Source organism: Arctopsyche grandis, chromosome 10 (genome assembly GCF_051622035.1).
Source record: "Arctopsyche grandis isolate Sample6627 chromosome 10, ASM5162203v2, whole genome shotgun sequence".
NCBI classification, from domain to species: domain Eukaryota; kingdom Metazoa; phylum Arthropoda; class Insecta; order Trichoptera; family Hydropsychidae; genus Arctopsyche; species Arctopsyche grandis.
The window spans coordinates 11,591,880-11,611,713 of NC_135364.1; the positions used below are offsets into that span (position 1 = coordinate 11,591,880).

Consider the following 19,834-nt stretch of genomic DNA (forward strand, 5'->3'; position numbering starts at 1 on the left):
AAATGTGTCGATAAATTAATATAATAAAGTTCACCAAATCCATTTGTAATAAGAGGGTGTTAGAAAGAAATTACTTCGTTTAAAAACCTTTGCTGATCTATAAACACATATTAGTTCATAATAATATTCCAGCTTATTGAAGTCAATTACGTGTCTTGTTATCAATATTATTATAGGGCCTTAATACACATTTTCAATACAATTGAAATAAAAAAAGAAAACTGAAAATATTAAACCGTATGCGATATATTGTAAAAATATGAAATTAACTAATAATTATTTATTAATTAACCCAGACTAAAAGATTAAATAGAAAAATATAAAACACTTTCTAAGACTCGAAAAATATACATTTAGCGAATTGTCACCAAATTATAAAACCATAAAAATAAAAATTATACAACTAAGTTCATTTTGTCAACAGCGGTTTTAAAAACCATAATTTCAGTATAATTTGTTTTTTTTGACTATTTTTTTTGTTTCACTTTGTACCCACTTAACATTAAATATTTAATTATCATTAAAATACTATATTAAATCACATGGACCACAACTTAATATACAAAAAAAAAAGAAAAACAGCAGCACGGTTGAATAAATAAAATGGCAAGGCATACCCTATTATACAGATAGAAAAAAAGTTAACACAATCGAATTAACCAAATAGTTGCTCTTATTTTAGTAATTTATTACAACGAGAAACATTTACTGTGTAATTGTCCAAATTATATACGCATTTCGAAATTTCCAATGTATATTTAAAATTATATCGTATGACTGAATATGAAAAAATAGGAATGTTGAACATATTTACAGGCAAAGGTAAATGAATTGAATTGAAAAAAAATCGACTACTCGAGAAGTATGTTTGTGCAATATTTTTTTACAAACTATAGAATACACAATGATTCGAATATAAGTAAATGAAAAGTATCAGATATTTAAATATATGTAATTATTTGGGATCATCAAACTGATCAACGAGCAATATATGTAATAATATCAGTAACTTACAGTCATTTCACTTTATAACAATACCATGCTTACAAACTATTTTGTTGAAAGTTTGGAGTATATCAATTGAAATTCAACGTAATTTTCCTATATATATATATTTACAAATTGTAATAGCCTACAGCGATTTTGGATAGCTTTGTTACAAATTGAAACATTCACTAAAATATCATTAAAGGTGAAGATTATAGCCAAAGGATATTTTTGGCATATCCTGTGAATTGCAAATATCATTAAAAACACTTTATAATAAATATATTTTCAATACACAATTAAAATATTAGGTGAAAAGATATTAGGCATACAAGTATAGCCTAATGGTATATTTACAATTGAAACAGAAAGGAAAATTTTATAGTAAAATAATAAAAAAAAAAAAGACATCTAACGATTCACTCGACAGTGGATTACAAATACATATATTTCAAACTTCGTCACCCAAATCTTGAACGCAATTTTCCGCAATCGGTACAAATTTATCGTCTATTTGAACAAGTAATATGGTTTTGTCGACGTGTGACCGGAGATCGGGATCTCTGTGATTGGGTGTCCATCTATGTACGACCTGTAAAATCCATATTTCTATAAATACTTCTCTCTAATTACTACTTCACAATAAATATTCGAGTTGTATTTACCTGACCGTCCATTCCCTGTTGGGGAACCCAAGTTCCCCAGTGATTCCTTCCACCTCTTTGCCGCTGAAAAGGCGATGGCCATTTAACATCAATCCTTCTACCCAAATTTATACAATCGTACACCCCGGAAGGATCCACTATGACAACTTTACAACCGACACTAATATGATTTTTCAACTCTGATTTCAGAGATTCGGACCTCCGCACTATAGGTTTTCTTCCGGTATCTTTGGTATCACTAGCAATTTTTAGATTAGTTTCTTTTATGGAGAGCTCGCTGTACTTGCCGGCCAATTCTTTATAGTTTTCTCTGTCGAGTCGGAGATCTTTCGTTGTTTTGGTGAGTTCTCTCGGGCTTTCGCCTGATCGTTTAAAAACACTGTGTTCAGAACAAGACTCCATGTTTTTTAGCGGCAAGTCTTTGGAGGCTATGTTATCAATGTTTTTTTCAGAATTGTGGTGTTTTGTTGAGAATTCTCGACCGCTCGAACAGGCAAAATCACTACTTCTCCGTATATGAGATTCTTTCGGTTGATCAAATGAATTGGAATGTTTAGAGTTAGCATTGCGATTAAATATAATTTGACAATTGTCACCTCCCACATTACAGGAAAGATCTTCCATTGAGCTTTCAGGACTTGGAAAACTAGTACCTGACGCGATCTAAAACAAAATAATAAAAACATACAATTAAAATTAAAATTCATAATGTAATCAATATAAAATGATAATAATCTTACTGATTTTGGGCCACCGCTCTTCTGATCTTTTCTCCCTTCTTTAGATCCTGATACTTTTCCATCTCTTTCTCGAGAATGACCAGCTTTTTCTTTATTTTTGTCAGACTTTAATGAATTCATTTCATAACCTTCATTAGTGAGATGTGAAGATTTAATAGCACCTTCTCTTACAGGAGTATTTACGAAACGAAAACTTGAAGGTCTTATTCTCTCTCTATCCCGTCTTTCTTTAGAACGTCTTGCAATGTCCCATGCTCTATCACGGGTGGAAATATTCTAGAAATAATATGTAAATTCAAAATTAATTTAAATAATTTATATTTATAAAAAAAAAAAGAAGATTTTCAACACCAAACCTGTCGTGAATCTCGCGAGTAATGAGAAGCATTCGACGAGTGTCTCCAAGATCCTCTGTTATTGGGATTGGAATTTCTTAAACTATCATGCTGTGATGGTTCCCTTTCATTGTTGCTGATCACTTTATCCGTACTTTCTCTTATTGTTGTGTACACTGAAAAAATACAAAACTCAAACAGAGTTCTCATATTCTAGTAGAAAAGCAAGGTTCCACCACAAATCGCGCACAGATAAATCACTCACGGACATTATAATAACAGATAAATCGCTCACAGGACAAATCACTCACGCAACATTACGCTTCCGGAATTATTAAAATGACGCACAAAAACGATATTTTTTTTACACAAGAATTATTCCAAAACTGCGATTTATCTGTGGGTGTAATTTCCGTGAGCGATTTGTCGCGTGAGTGAGTGTAAGTCGTTAAGTGTAAGGCCCGTGAAAAAGCAACGTTAATTTTTAGTTAAAAATACCTGAATCGGGATCCTGTCGATCAAAAAGGAGACGCTGTCCACATAATTGCAGATCTGACGGAACTTGGAAATTCGTAGGCGCCAGAGGTTGTTCACGTGATCCTAATAGTCCGGCTAAAGAAGCGAGAGTAGAGCTACCAGGTTTCCCCACACTGGCCAAACTACCACGAGTACCCACTAAAAGAAATTTTAACATTACATGTATATTATATAATAAATAAAATGCACAATTTCTAATTAAAAAAAAAGTTATTCGATTATACCTAAAGATGTTCTTGATACGTCTAAAGCGCGATGAGTAATTTGACTTAATTGTGCAGTGTTAGGATTATTACCACTTTCTATGGTGTTACTAGCGCTTCCACTTGAACAACCTTCTCCGCAACGTCTCCGCACTCTGAATGATAGATATAAACATGCATTAGGATATCGTACTAAAAAACTTTTAACAAATGAAAATATTAAAAAAAGCATACTTTGTCCAGAAGTCAATAGCGTGCCGTTTTATTATGCCAAGAGTCAAAGAGCCCCCAATCAGGGTGGTTAACTGTGGGTTTGTCTCGGCATATGATGTAGTTAGTGGAGACACATAAATCGGGTAACCAATAGGTTGATCACATGATGAATTTATAATATTACGTAAAGCCTAAAATTTAAATCAAATTTTTATTCACTGCAAATGATAAAATTCACGATGCAATCATTATCATTTTTTACTCGACATACTTGTTTTGCATTTTGTATGCTTCCTCTTTCTGGATTTCTATTTCTTAAATATATAAGCTCTTGTTGTTGACCTGCCCACAGACCGCGAACACATTCTCTATTCAATTTGATGACACGAAAACTCAAATACCGCTTGTTGAGCATTATTATCTTATATTCATCCGTACCGTCATCCATTACATGTCTGAAAGATTGTCATTTATATACATATTTAATACATTCAAGCAAAGTGAATTATCAAACATCAAAATGAGTTCTTTGTGCAAATAAAATTATATAACTTTAAATTAACTAAAATTCCTATTGAATTAAATGAATAAATTTGGCAAGTATTTATACCGTAAAGCTAATAAATGAGGTGCTCCTCTAAGAACGTTATTTCGCCACGTGGGTGATGCTTCGTGACATATTACAAGACATTCAGTATGACAGTTGATGGCGGCATACAGTGCTTGACTACTGCAGTATTCCTCAGGCGACATGAAGTGATCCTATAAAAGAAATAAACATTTATAATTGTAATATTCATATATAATATTACCTGAATTAAAAATTAAATAAAAGCCATATATACTTGGTGAAGTTTTAGAGCCATTTTGACAGCAGGAGCTAGTACAGAATGTAAAAGTGACATATCTGAAAACACCCATTCGTCACGTACGCAAGTAATTCTAAAATCGCCTTTAAACAAAGCATGGAGACCAAATAGAAAAAATTCAACACTAAAATAAAATAGAAAAAATTAGTCAACATATACATATGTAATTTAAAAATAAATTAAAAGTACTATTTATATAATAATAAATTATTCGTACTTAGAAACAGAATTATGACTAGCTGTTCCTAATGTACGTCTGCCAACAAGACTCAACCCGAAACACAAGGAGACAAGTGCTGAATCACGGGCAAAGAGTTTATCTCCTTTTTGCTTGTACAAATCATCCCTTTTCAATCCACAGTGAGAAACCCAAGAATGATAAATGGAACAGAAGGAGGCTCTATAAAATAAAAATACAAAAAATTACGTAATCAATAAATTAAGCTAATGCTAAAATTTTAAATGAATCGAAAATTGTACCGAGTGATTCCCGATGCTCGATAATCATAGTCTTCATCCAGATTTAAAGTGAATATCGGATCGAGATCTATAAAATTGCGATCTAGTGTAGGCTTTAAAGCTTCGAGAATGCTCGGAGAAGATAGCCACTCCTCTAACTTTGGCGATTGTATAGTGTAAAATATTATGCTCTGTAATTATAATAAAGTTGATAAAATATACTATTTATTATCATTATCACAAACGACTGCTTTAAACAATTTAACAAATTATACCTTTACGTAATAGGTTATCAAAACTTTTCTAAAATCATATACTTGCAGCATAGAGACTGCACTATTGTCGGATATTGAATACCCTTCGAGGACGTATCGAGCAGTGGTGAGTTGCCATGCTAACCATCGTAAAGAAAACATGGCATTTACCGACAGCATACCGGGAAGATGCCCAACAGCACAGCAACAACAGCCTAAGCACAAGAATATATTACATTTTATTAGGAACATTAATGTAAAATAATAAAAAGAGCAATAAATACCGTCATTCTCTTCAGGCCCTTCGGTTATAGCCTCAACTTCTCGTTGCTGACAATAAGTTCCTCGAAACTCTAGACCTCTTAATTGAAATGATACTAATCCATTACCCATTTCCACGATGTGGACCAAGCAATTCAAGGAATCGGATGTTAAAACTGGTAAAAATTACAAAAATTATATTTATTTTTATAAAATGGATATACAAAGACTAATTACAAAATAATATACTAACCAAAACAATCTCCTTGCTGTACTTGCCCCCACCTGCCAAGCATCAAATCACCACATAGATAATGCTGAAGAGACCTCGTCAGATGTTCGTAAAATATAGAATTTAAATTGTTATCATCTGAAATCATTTCAATCATTGTAATTTCTGCAGATTAAGTAATATGCAAGCAGATATTGACGCTTTTTATTTGATGAATACCTGATCCTAGATTTCGTTCTAATTGAGAAGATAATCTGGTGTTGCTTTGATCAACTCTTTTGGTATTATAGTCTCGTTCCCAAAATTTTACAGGTCTCACATACGAACTAATGAAAATTGCACTACCTAAAATGAAACATCAAACATTTTATTTAAGGATGTCCGTAAACATGTATGTCATACTTAATTCTTCAAATTTACCTAAAATGGGATTGAGCGGTGTCGATAAGATGGCAGAAATACCAGCTTGTAAGAACAACATGGCTGAATGAGGCACGCTGAATGGTTGAGCGAAAGCATGAAATGCACTACCCCAAGTGATTTGCCAAGGTGCAATATATGTCACTACAAATTGTATCTAAAAATAATTATAAAAAAATTAAATAAAATAGCATAAAACACACAAAAAACGAACACATTTAAATTTTACATACTTTAAGAAGAAACTCGTAGGTTTTATTGAAGATTATTCCCATTAAAAAGTAATCAATCAGAAAAGTTTCAGTGGCGAACCAATAATCATATTTGAAGAGCAATTCAGCAAATAGCAATATTAGGTATTGATTATCCGGATCCGAGTATGAGTTTCTTAAACCTGAAGAATATAATAAAATTTTTAATCTATACCAACATACATACAAACATATGTATGCATCAAATATAATAAAAAAAAAATGAATGTGTCTTACATTTTACTGCACAAACGCATATAATCAATGCACCAACGCCTGGTCCAAATTTCACAATTATTTGAGGTGAATCTTGAGTCACAGCAGAAATGAATACCACTGGGTATAAAATATTCTTTTCTATGAAGCATAAAAATACGTATACCTGAAAATGTCAATTTCGTTGTATTTTTTCTTTAATTTACTTAAAGTAGAATGATCATTGGGTACTTATTGGTTATACGATCGAGTATACACACTTATTTACGGTTACATGAATGGCCTCTAGGTGTCGAAAACAGTTGAAGTAAACTGATAATACACAATCAGTGATTGACGTTACATCGAACAATATCGAAAATAATTTTACTATACATACCTACAAGATCCATTTGAAGAGATTCTCTCTGCAATAAGACAATACTGATCTCCACCAGGACATATGTGAAATTCATAGACATATAATATACAGGTATATATGTATAAGATTAATTGGGAAATGCGTTTCCGATTTTTATCGATATTGTTTGGTGTAACGTCAATCACTGGTTGAGTACTGTCACTTTACTAGAACTGTTTGCGACACCTAGAGGCCATTCATGTAACTGCCGTGTATTTCTACGTGTTAATGGAAGTGTGTATACTCGATGCTCCCGTATAACCAGTAAGAACCGATCATTTGTAATAATATAAATATATTGAAACTTTATACCTTTTCAAACCACATGATTTTAGCAGGTTCTCTAACTTCAAATTCGGCGTGTTCGTGGGCTTTGAGTGCAGGCGCTGAAAGCCACAACCATGGAAGTTGTTTACGAAATTGGGGAATTAAATAATGCAATGTCCAACCCCAAAACCCAGAAATGGATCGTATAATCTAAAAAATAAAAATCACAGGATTATTGAATATCACATTGAAGATGCATTATATGCAAAATTGATATCATATCATACTGGATTGAGCTCTGGCTGTAATGTCGAAAACACAGTTGTACAATGTATTCCAAATATGAACAAAGCCATGAAACTGCATATAATGATGTCATTTTTGAATCTAGAATTGACAGTTTCTTGCAACTTTTTGGGTAGAGGATCTTCCATCTCATCTTCGTTATCATCATTTGGCGTTTTGACTTTACTCTCGGTTTTCTCATCTGCCGGTGTGTCCAATTTAATGGAACTGCTCGAGTGCAAATTGACACCAGTTTTTGAATCCATTCTCAGAGAATTCACACTCGAATTTACACTAGTCTGTGACCTCTTTTGAGCTTTCGAAATATTAGTATCAGAACTCAAATTCATCTTCGACGTAGAACTACCGATTGACGGTTGCTTTGAAATATTGCCTTCGGAATTAGTTTTCATTTTGGAGTTTTTATCACTCTGGACATCCATACTTCGCTTTTCGAGTTCTAAATTAGAATTGTTGCTTCCATTTTGAACTGCGTACAAGTCGGAAGGAATGAGATGACTCTTTAGTAGATTCCAAATCATCGTATAATCGCTGGCACACCTACTCAAATGATACGATATAGGTACGATGAGTCCACAGAACATTGAAAAGAGTATGTGCTGTGAACCTTTCGACTCAGTGAGACCTCCATATGCAAAGCCGTAAAGAACAGCAATAGCCAAAGTCGATCGGGACAAGCAATATATGGAAGCACTCAGACTAGCCGTTGCATTTCCTCCAAAGATGTGAATATCAATTTGCTCAAATAAATACATGGCAAATGTATTAACTTGAGGAAACAAGCCGAAGCTGAATGCCAGTGGGAAAAATAGCAAAAACACCGAAATCACATTTTCCATAATCGTTAATACTTCCATGAATTTTACTTTCATTCCATAAAAGAAAAAATCGTCATTGCTTAGAACTGAAGTGCTGTCTAAAGATCCATTCGTATGCTGATGCCCCAAATTATGATGAATAGTACATAGCAGCGCGCTGTACAAACAGAAGTAAACAGGTCTTGAAAATGCAACCATTCTGTTGAATCCGTGAATCGGTGATGCTGAATCTGGTTGAACGCTTTTCAAAAGCGAATACTGACTACCAGCAATTACGAAGCAGAACCAAAATGCCCATATATCTTTGTAAAATCCCATATGCAACACTAGAGCACCTAGAACTGAAACCAACGTTCCCAATGTGATTGATAAGTAGGTTTCCTTCAATGTGAGATTCCTATCAAACAGCGCCATGAGTTTAAGTCTGTCCATCGTGACTTTAATTTGCCAACAGTTGAGTATTTTAAATTTATAATACGTCATGGGCTGATTTTCATTTGTGTTTTCTAAAGAGTCCGGTAATCTCGATTTGTTCCTTCCTTGGCTTAGATCTAAACTGTCGGCAATAGAGCTGGAGATGGGTATTGCGTTGGATAAGTGCAACATTGTTGAATTGTTTGCATCGTTTACTAAACAAGCGGCAGGATTTGGATTCAAAAAATTTATTTGGACATTAGTCGAGACCATTTGGTGTAGCTCTACCCTATCTACTAGGAGTGAATCACTATATAGGGGAGGTCTATTTAGCCTCGATGGTACATCTGGTGCCACTACATACAATGATTTATTTCTTGAATTACTCTTGGGTGGAAGAGGTGGTACGTTGGAAGTTAGATCATTAGTGACAATTAATGAACTACAGCCAGCATCGTTTGAACTAATTCGCAAATTGCATTTTTGCGTAACAGTAGGTGCCGTCAATACCAAACTGCAATTGGAAAGTAATATACTATTATCATTTGCTTTACCTCTCAAGCTACCCTTATTGATAACAGTTGGCATTGTGGGATTTTTCGAATTGCTCTTGATTGGAATGGAAGGTATTGTTGACGTTGAATTGTTATTACTGGAAAGTAGTGGATTGTTGCTGCCTTCATTGGATGGCGAGTTACAATTACTCTCATTGGTTCCAGTGTGATCGAGACTGTCGCTATTTTTTGATTTATTTGAAATTTCCAAATCGCGAGAATCTATAGAAACACAACTTCCAGCCAAACCTGGCGATTCAGCTTGACACTCGTTATTTTCGTTAGATTTCAATTGATTAGTTTTATCAGTTTCTTTCGCATGACCAGAACTATTTTTGTCGAACGTGTATGACATCCACTTTCCACATTCATCCATAAAACAATGAATAGCACCATCTGACGTATCTTCGAAAGATGTCGCAAAGTGAACATTACTTGATGAAGCTCCGAGCGTGTTGTTACTTAAACTTTTATTGGTTTCCTTTGGAATCTTCTCAGCCGGTTGATATTGCTCGTTGCCACGATTTCTAGTGTTCCTTTTCACTTTTCTTTGTCTAAATCGATGATTTCTATCGACCAAAGGTCTAGCACGTTGCAGTTCGTAGTATGTTCCTTCAGGGACTGTTCTGGTATCGGAACACGAAGGACCAGGGTCTGCTTCACCCGGCAAATATATAGGAACGTGTGGGTATTCGACTCTAGAATTTAAAAAGGCAGCTAAAAGTGGCATTGATGTGGGAAGAATCGTATTGGTGGAGGTTTGAGCCATTTCCTCTATAGACTTTTTTCTAGGCTTATGATTGTCTCTACGATGTTCTAGTTGATGGCGATAACATCGAGGTCTATCATCTCTGTTGAGTGGTGGCATTACAACTGTATTTGTTTTGGATGCAGCGAATAAACATTCCAAGCCTTGAACGAGAGCACTGTGAGCTTCAGCCGTTTCCAACTCTTCCTGTGTGGGACCTTCGAAGCTTTTTTCTCTGTCTTTAGACTTCTCTAATTTTTTATTTTCTTTCAAAGAAGATGCACGTGTTCTAGTAATATTTTTCAACTGTTTGGGAATAGCACCTAAATTTCTTTGGTTGTTTGAGGTTGACTCAGAATGCGAACACGATGGTTTGTCTATATCGTAATTGTCTGTACTGACTTCTTTATTATCTTCCTCAACTGGTTCCGTATTTTGATGATTTGATTCATCGAATAACCATATCATGCCATAAATACTATTTTCATCACTTTGTAATTTATGTTCTGAATCTTCTCTAAGCAAAGGTGGAGAAGCATCTTTAGAATGTGTATCTGATAAAGTTTTTTGATCACTAATATCACTAGTTTCAGTACCGACTTCTTGTCTAGCATCTTGCATCTCTAGACTGTCACTTGAATTTGATATTTCTAAATCAGTCAACCTTTTAACTTCCTTTTCGTGGTCCATTTTTTCTTTGTGTTTTTCAAAATTTTCCATTAAACACTCATTTGAATCAACACTAGATTTTTCCAAGAGTAGATCTTTAGAACTAGCACTTGTTTTATCGAAGAAATCAGTATTTTCAAAAGGTTTTGATTTTGTGGATTTTTGTTTAGAGTTTTTAACATTATTTATTATTTCACTATTATCAACTATCTCACTACGTTGTTGAGTTCCAATATCACCACTCACAACTTGAACATTGTTTGAATTCTCTTCACTCACAGTCATAGTTGTGTTGAATGAATTATTTTTCAACAGTTTTTTATTTCTATCATATTTTAGTTTATCAGCACTTTTAGAGTCCGCACAAAATGAATTATTTTTAAGAAGTCCCTTACTATTTAAATTAGATTGTTTTTTGGAATCTACATCACATTTTTCCGATTTGCATTTCACTATTTTGATATCGTGGATACATTCGTTGCGGTCAAGTAAAGGCGATCGAGATCCATTATTTTCATACTCTGTATCTGAAGAATTCGCTTCAAGTGGTTGGTTGAAATCAGAATCGAAGCCTCGAAGCTGAGGCTTCATAATAATACCCTTGTCGTCTTCATAATCAGATCCACACCGACTACTGAGCGACTCCAAATCGCTCTCCTGACATTGAGACGTTTGCATCTCATCAGAAATTTCAGCTATAGGATACACAATTTCAGAACCATAATTCATATACGGTAAACTATTTCCTTCTACAGAATTTGTTATATTTTTTGGCCAAAGATTTAAATGCGGGTTTCTAATTAAACTTTTACTCGGAGGTGGTATAATAGCACTCTTAGGATTTTTCAAAACTTGCCCGCCAATCGTTTCTACGCTATTGGGATGCGGTGATAAATTTGACACACTCGGTGGAGGACAGCCGATTTCAAGAGCAGCGCTTTTTATTCTTCTGACACCTGGCATTCGCGTTTCGGTGTTAGTTTTCTTTTTACTACTGGCTCCTTCGTTGTTTGTTTTTTCTAGCATATAAGCACCAAGCTCAACACTTCCGGTCGGTAAAAATCCTAGACTAGCATTGGTGACGTTGGAATGACGTCTGATTCTCGTCACCATGTGTGCAGAACTCACTATAGGCAACTGAATAGTGGACATGGTAGAGTTGGAATTTCTTCGCATAGCAGAAGACTGTGGCGTTTGAGAAGGTTGAGTGAGTGCAATTGCAGATTTTGTACAACTTTCAACTGGATAAACATTAAAATAACATTGTTGCGAATTATTTCCTTTTTTCTTGACGGGCGATACTTGAAAACCATTAATACTCAGTTCTGAATTATCCCTTGAATCTGAACTCAATTGCCTTGCGAATTTCGACAGATACTGCTTTGTGTTGGTTAAAAGTTGATCGTACGAATCGTTGAATAGAGATGGAATACATTTAGACGAATCTTCCAAAGCATCATCGTCAATGTTCACAGCGACTGCGTCTTCTGTTTTAGAACAGAATTCCATTCGGAGGCCTTCTTCAGAGCTCAATTCTTCTATTTTAACATTTGAATTAGGATTGTCTCGGTTCTGCTGTTTGGTCCAACGTTTCCGTACAGGACGAGATCTCGGCCGATGTCCGCCACTCGTCGACGCCTCAGATATAACCATAATATTATCCGACATTTGGGTACGTTCAGCATGTTGAACTGCTACTGCCCCTACAACAGCCCTCAGAGATGCCCCTTCAGCGCTCGATTCCGAACTGTTTTTACGGTGTACATCAACTTTTAAATCTGTAACAAGAAAAACTCCAATGAATAATGTGCTAATAAATAATGCAACAGTTTCAATTTAAATATAAGATACCTATGGTGCTGCTGTTTGGCTTGTGACATTCGAGTGAAACGACAGATTCATTATCACTTTGAGATCTGGTAGATAAATGCTGACTGCGCAACATTTGCAATTCAATGTCTTCATCTTGCCTGAACAAATAAAAGAATAATAGTATGTTTATATGCAGAAGGTTATTTATGGACTAATCGTTTTATATTGAAAACGATACATTACCTATTTTTCTTTTGCATTCTACGTTTTTCTGGAGGGGCAGTGTTGTCTGAAGGTACGATGATACATTCTGACGTATCATACATATGATGCAAGGTAAAATTGAGTCCCTTTATCACAGCGAACAATATCGCGATGAGAACGATGTACACACACCAACCACTGATAGAAGGAGGAAAATACTGAAAAGAAACAGAGGTTTTTATAAATACTGATTCATTTTGTTAACATTGTTTACATATACGTATTTCGCGTGCGAGAAACTTGTTTGCACTGAGAATTTCAAAAGTATACAAAGACTCAACAAGCGCGGACGCCTTTTATACTCTGATAGATAGATATATAGATTCTTTGGGAAATTAAGTAAATAAATTGATGATTAATAGCTTTTATAAATAGATATGGTAACTTTATAGATTCTACCTTTAGATTATACATACATACATTAGAATATTATGTAGTTTCGATCATTATGTACATTATTTTCATAATTTCTTTTCAAATGAGACGTGCCGGTTTGTTTTAATTGAACGAATATTCAACGAAAAGTCAATATTTTTTATGGTAATCAATGGCTAGATTGTATGCAGCACGTGGTTTTGCGCGTTTTAAATTTTAGATAGAACAGCTGAGTCATTTCCGAGGTGGTGACATTAGACATAACCTTATTTTGAAATATACGATTTCAATATAAGTAAATTTTTTCCGTATATAAACTTAAAAATTTTTCCTCATGTTATAATGTATAAATTATGATTAAGTTTAAGGAAATTCAAAAGGAAACGTTAATACAAGATATCGAAAACAATTATAGGATGTGATATAAATTCATGCTGTTAAATAACGGGAATGAATATTTCATTCACTTAAAAAAAAGATAACTAGCGGAAAATTTTCAAATTACAAAAAATATGCATTCTAAGTAGCACAATGACAATCGATATTTATTTCATTGGTCTTTATGCATTTAAAAATTTAACAAATTTGAATTTTAGCTCCTCGATGATGCTGATTTGATGCATATATTGTTTTGAGATTTTCTTAGCTTCTAGTCGTTCATTCCGAGTATGTTTTTAACTTTTAATCCTTCATTACGAGTGTATCATATTCCGTCTGCTGCGTTATTTGTTCAATGGAATCTGCTGCCTGGTAGCAGATAGAATACGACACACTCGGAATGGACAATGAGAAACTAAAAACATCTCAAAACAATATATGAATCAAAATCAGCATCATCGAGCGGCTAAAAATCAGTAGAATGAAAAGGAAGTATAGGATATAGGAAGAAGCAAAACCCTAACATTATAAACAACAACTTGTTCTATGAAAGATCAAATTTTGACATCAACTTCTGAAATAACCAAGTGCAATTTTTTTACATTTTATATACTTATAATTTTTGTGTAGTTTTCCACTATTTGAAGGCATTTTTCCAAACATAATACATAATATATTTTTTAATTAAAAACAAAACCTAACCTAACCCGTTGTCTCAATAATTGAATGAACTCATGTGAGTAGTTTTAAATTAAAACAAAATGTAAATTTTTTATTGCATCCAAGAGTGACTCTGAATGATGATGGATTGTTCCTTGGAATTGTGTATTACATCACCGTACTGGCGCTCAACGCTTTGAGTATGGACACCAGGGTGCAGATCAACCAAGTTGTAGTGATGATTGACTTCGCAATGGTCAAATCCAGTTTTTATTCAGTTATTTCAACTAAAAACATTGGTAAAACTCTCGACACACTTCCCTAAAAATCTATAGTAGAGGAAGTACTATTTTTTACTTATTCTCTCTTTGTAAAGAAGCTGTTGATGATTCATCATTTGCCTCATACCTTCTGTTTGGGTCATTTTTTTTTAGATTTTCGACGCAGATTTCTCTCATGTTGGTTGTACCTAATTCCTCCTCGTACGATTTGATCGATGTCAATTTTCTGGCCAAATATAAAAAACGAACGGCCATCACAAATGGTAGGCGACTGTTCCCGAACCAATTTGCACATTGGATGTTGACTTTCTTTTGACACTTCGGCACGATAATTAGAGCTTCATAGACAATAGAGCTGTTTCTTTAGACCAGTGGTTCTTAACCTTGTTGGAAGTACTGAATCTCACCAGTTTCATATGCGCATTCACCAAATCCTTCTTAATTGGAAGAATAAAATATGATTTTTTTCAAATTCAAAACATAGGTATATATTTTACTGGTGCAAAAAATGAACCGTGCATCAACATCATTGTGTTCAAAGAACAAAACCATTAAAATATGATTTTCACACAAAAACATAATAATGAATATTTACTGCAAATCAGTGTGACTTCTGCTGATGCCTTTCAGAGATCAGTTCAGAAATGCGCGGCTTTACCTTGACAAGTGCCACTCTCATGTTATTTTCGCAACAAAGTCTATTCCTTTTCCTTGTTTTTATGTCCAGCATCCTCGAAAAGTATGTTGTAACAAACGGTATGAAAATCTCCAGAGCTTTCTTAGCAATAACAGGGTACGTTACAATTTGTTGACACCAAAACGTTGAGAGCGTTGTTGTTCTGAAGAGTTGCTGTTGAACCTGGCTCTGCTGAATTTCCGCCGAACCCCTGAGATTGACTCACCGAACCCCTACGGTTCGATCGAACCCAGGTTAAGAGCCACTGCTTTAGACACAACATCCGTGCAGCCAAGATTCCTCTCTTTTGTAAGTATGTCTTCTTCGGTAGATGGTAGAGCGAATAAGCTACTTTTTATGTTTTTTTTTTTTTTTAAATACCTCCTGATACTGGGAAAGTAACGATTTTATTTATATATATTTTAGCTATCAAGCTAATTTAAAAATACATCTTAATTATTATACTTAAAATTTATAATTAACTTATATGTACTGTCCCTCACAGAGGTGTCTCTTCGCACCTTGCAGGAATGCATCCATGTTTTTAGCAGGCCTGATGCACTCAGGGAGGGCATTATACATGAGGACACCCCTGTGAAAAAAGCCCCAGCCGTCTTATTCTTATACAACATAAAAAAATGTTGTGATAGTAAACAGCAGCAGATTTTACTGCGGTTATTTGCCTTTAAATATTCATAAATTTGCATACGTCAAAAAAAAAAAGCACATGGATTAATTACATTAAAAAATAAGTGTGCAAAAAAATATAAATATATACATAAATTGTCAATTCGAATGAGTCCACGTTAGATTTTAGACTAGTTTGGTTATGTAGTGTTTGAATGGGGCGATTCGACGTCAAAAGCAGTCGTCTGATTTTGACAGCAGACACAAAGCGAATCGGAAAATGGGCCATTCGGCAGGTGATTCGTAGACCTGTCAACGAGGTGACATAAGTGAGGTGGGGTGGGGTGGGGGTGGGGATGGGGAGTGATGGGGTGAGCGTTGGGGGTAGACATTACCAGATAGACGGTGAAGGGGAGACAGAGAAGCAGCAGCCAGAGGTAGAGGTGAGCGGTGTTGCAGGCGGCCGTCTGGTGAGGGTCGTAGAACCAGCCACCGGTCGCAGACGCCCACACTCCCTGCCGCAGGATCTCCAGAGCCTGCGATCCCATATCACCATCCCCGTCCGCGTCCGCGTCCGCCACTCGCTTCGGTCGCGCTCGTCTTCGTCTCCAGCCACCTTCGCCTCAGTCCTCGCAGTCCGCCGCTGGCCTCCTCGCAGTGCACCATCGCACTTCCAGTGTACTTCCGCAAGTCACCCTCCCCCCGTCCCCGTTCCCGCCCCGAGCTCTCCCCGCTCCCCGCTCTCCCCGCTCCTGTCGCCTGTCCTGACTGGAGTCCGACCGCGATCTCGACAGCGCTGACTGCGACTGGACGATGGCCCGACGTGCGCGCGCATTCGCCCACATTAATTGCGTTCTCTACATGAAACGCGAACCAACACAACCGACGCAACGGTGAACGGACTATTCCCCACAAGTGGATTGTCCAGGTCTACCTCACGGCGCCGAAAGTCAAATGTTCGAAAAAGCAAATATCGGAAGGCAAAGATTGAAAATCGAAAGATCATAAGTCGAAAGATCGAAAGAAAGTAGGGCTGCAGACCTCCCAGTATATTAGATATGCATGCTATTTTTGTTTGCATTTGATCACCGGTATGGTCAACGAGCTACTACAGCCTGATACATCTCTGCAGCCCCCCCCCCCCCCTATGAATTCTCACGATCCACCACTGGATCGAACCCAGAAACTTCTCGGTGCTTAGCATAAACGCAACCATCAAGCCATGCTGCTGGCTAACATACATACCAGTGGCGTGCGCTGAAATTCTCTCTCTTTTTGTCGTACAGCCTTACTTAATGTGTACGAACAGGATACAAGAGGAACAGTCAGCCAACAGAGAGAGAATATCAGCGCACGCCACCGGGTACTATGTATATTTATTTTATTTTTACACGCATATATACAAATATGGTTCAGTGATTACTAAAGCCCGGACCCTGAAGGGGCTGTATATTGTTCAAATGTTGTAAATGCATTGTTAAAGGTTTGCCGAACCTTTTTTACAAAGGATTTACAACAATTGAACAATAAACGGCACGCTTCCGGTCCTACCTCTAGTGATTACTAGTCAAATGTGAACCGGTCACAGGACAACCGGTTGCTCTAGATCGGTCACACGTGATCACCCGTCACGAGAAAACTGGTCACACCCGAAAATTGGTCACGAAAAAACTGGTCACACCCAAAAATTAAAAATTGGTCGAATTTTTGGGTGTGACCAGTTTTTTGTGACTAATTTTCAGGTGTGACCAGTTTTAGGGTGTGACCAGTTTTCTCGTGACCAGTTTTAGTGTGACAGGTGATCACGTGTGACCGATCTAGAGCGACCGGTTGTCCTGTGACTGGTTCACATGTGACTAGTAGTCCGTTTACCACAAATATACCAGGAAGGCTTAACCAGTGAGATGTAATAAGTAGAGGTAGGATAGTCAAAGTGCCGCTCACTGTTCCATTGTTGTAAATCTTTTGTAAAAAAGGTTCGACAAACCTTTAACAATGCATTTACAACATTTGAACATTACGCGGCACCCTCTGGATCCGGGCTTTAGTAATAAGAATAGAGGGGCCCTTACGAATAAATAAGGGCGCGATCACACAGCGAGGGATGCGGTATGCTGTACGTGGATATATTTTTTAGATAGTTTTAAACATACAAAAAAATATGTCATATACGCGGTATCGTGCGGTATATATGTACATATGTACATCGGACCGTCTATTTTTCGATGATCAAAAGCGACTGAAAGAATTGACGCAATAGTTAATAAATACATTTAAAAAGGGAACGAAAAAATTTATGTGTGACATCATTTGTTTGCAAATGATGTCACACATAAATGCGCATGTTTACAAATTACAAAATTGAATTAATTTAAAAAAATAATTAATATTTTTCAAGCACGGATAATCCGCAAACCGGATAATCCACACCCGGATAATCGAGAGGAAAACTGTATTATTTTATAGGTTTTATTTTTTACTAGTATTGTGCCCGTTGATATTTCAATGGGTAGTTTTAAGCAAAGCTGTGGAGACGGAGTTGGAGTCGTAAAAAATCAACCGACTCCGACTAATTTTTAGTAACCTCTTTTTATTAGGCTTTTATTCAAGTCCATTTTTGTCAGTATTTAAATATGCAAGGTCATTATTTAAATGAAATGGCACAATATTTATATTAAACAGCCAATATCCATCTTTCAGTGTATAAGTGGTCAGTATAAATAATAAAAGGTCAGTATTTAAACGTTAATGTTGAGAATTAATGTTAAATGGTAAGTTTTATTTTGACGAATGGCCAGTATTACTTTTTTGGTTGGTATAACTACAAGGTTGATACTGTTGCGTAGAGGTGGGTGGAGGATCCAAGTAAAAGGCCAAAGTCGTTTCACAGCATTTATTGGTGATTAAGGAGATACACGCACTGGCAGCGCTCCGTCCAGAATGTCTTGATATCGCCTAAGTACCGCCTTATAAGGGACAGGCCTCTCAGGACATCTTCGACGTCTAATTTGTTTACCTATTGTTATGGTCACGTACTCGGATATGTATTCCCACGACATTCGTTCCCACGATACCAAGGTATCGGTCACTTCTGAGAACTCCATGGGAATGCGACCGAATGCCGCTACTACGCCATTGTTTAGCTTACTTGCACTTAGTTTGCAGATAATCCTCGAAACCAATCATAACAGTCGCACAGTGTCAGGGATGCGCCTCGGCTTTAGACGCCCTAAGTCCGATTGCACTTAGGGCGTCTGCACACTTGCCGGACCGTTCGTTGCGGCTAGCCCGTTGCGTATGCCAGTACGTCTGATTTCATATAAATGAGTGATAGCCGCCACACTGACGGACTTGCGGCTACCGCTCATTTGTATTGAGGCTAACCGCTGCGGCCGGTCCACACCGGCCGATCCGGCAAGTGTGCAGACGCCCTTAACCGGCGGCTCTTTACTAACCTCTTATTTTAGTATACGTAACAATATTATATTGACTACGTCCACACTACCGATATCTACACCCGATATTTACGATTTTTTCCATAACCAGTTCCTAAATAGCAACCACAGGTTGCAATATGGGAACTGGATATTGAAAATTCGAAAATATCGGGTGTAGATATCGGTAGTGTGGACGTAGCCAATGATACACAATTCCATCCAACAGGCATTGCTATTTATTCTGGCAAACCTCTCTTTTTTTACAAGCTTTTTATTAGCTTCACTCCGTTAGTTCATTATTACCTGGCTATGCAATAATGAAAAGAAATGGCGAATTAGGATTTATGTATGACATTTGTCAAGATGTACATAGGTTGCATACACTCAACTTCATCTTGTATCGTATAACAGTACCGATGAAAGCACACTAGAATTGAATAACCACGCCAAGCCAGTGGCGTAGCTACCAATGCGCGGAGTGATGCAAAGCATCAGGGCCCATGATC

General features: G+C 36.3%; 1 protein-coding gene across 1 annotated transcript; it reads right to left on the bottom strand.

Moving 5' to 3' along the window:
- Positions 1-416: 416 nt before the first annotated feature.
- On the bottom strand, positions 417-16,821 carry pcx (pecanex). Its single transcript, XM_077440240.1, has 24 exons — positions 16,287-16,821; positions 12,874-13,052; positions 12,670-12,788; positions 7,597-12,596; positions 7,355-7,519; positions 6,664-6,808; positions 6,409-6,569; positions 6,176-6,332; positions 5,975-6,100; positions 5,777-5,893; positions 5,547-5,699; positions 5,284-5,477; positions 5,030-5,199; positions 4,767-4,949; positions 4,526-4,673; positions 4,291-4,442; positions 3,952-4,135; positions 3,702-3,871; positions 3,489-3,622; positions 3,226-3,402; positions 2,749-2,903; positions 2,393-2,668; positions 1,653-2,315; positions 417-1,579 (listed from the first exon to the last, which is right to left on the bottom strand). The coding sequence occupies exons 1-24, from the start codon at positions 16,437-16,439 to the stop codon at positions 1,439-1,441; spliced, it is 9,222 nt and encodes a 3,073-aa protein (XP_077296366.1). The 5' UTR covers positions 16,440-16,821; the 3' UTR covers positions 417-1,438.
- Positions 16,822-19,834: the final 3,013 nt, after the last annotated feature.

Coding starts and splice junctions, on each gene's coding strand:
- pcx (XM_077440240.1), bottom strand. CDS start 16,439: ATGGGATCGCAGGCTCTGGAGATCCTGCGGCAGGGAGTGTGGGCGTCT. Junction 6,809..7,354: donor AAATCATGTGGTTTGAAAAG/GTATAAAGTTTC, acceptor TGACATTTTCAG/GTATACGTATTTTTATGCTT. Junction 3,623..3,701: donor GCTATTGACTTCTGGACAAA/GTATGCTTTTTT, acceptor TCTATCATTCAG/AGTGCGGAGACGTTGCGGAG.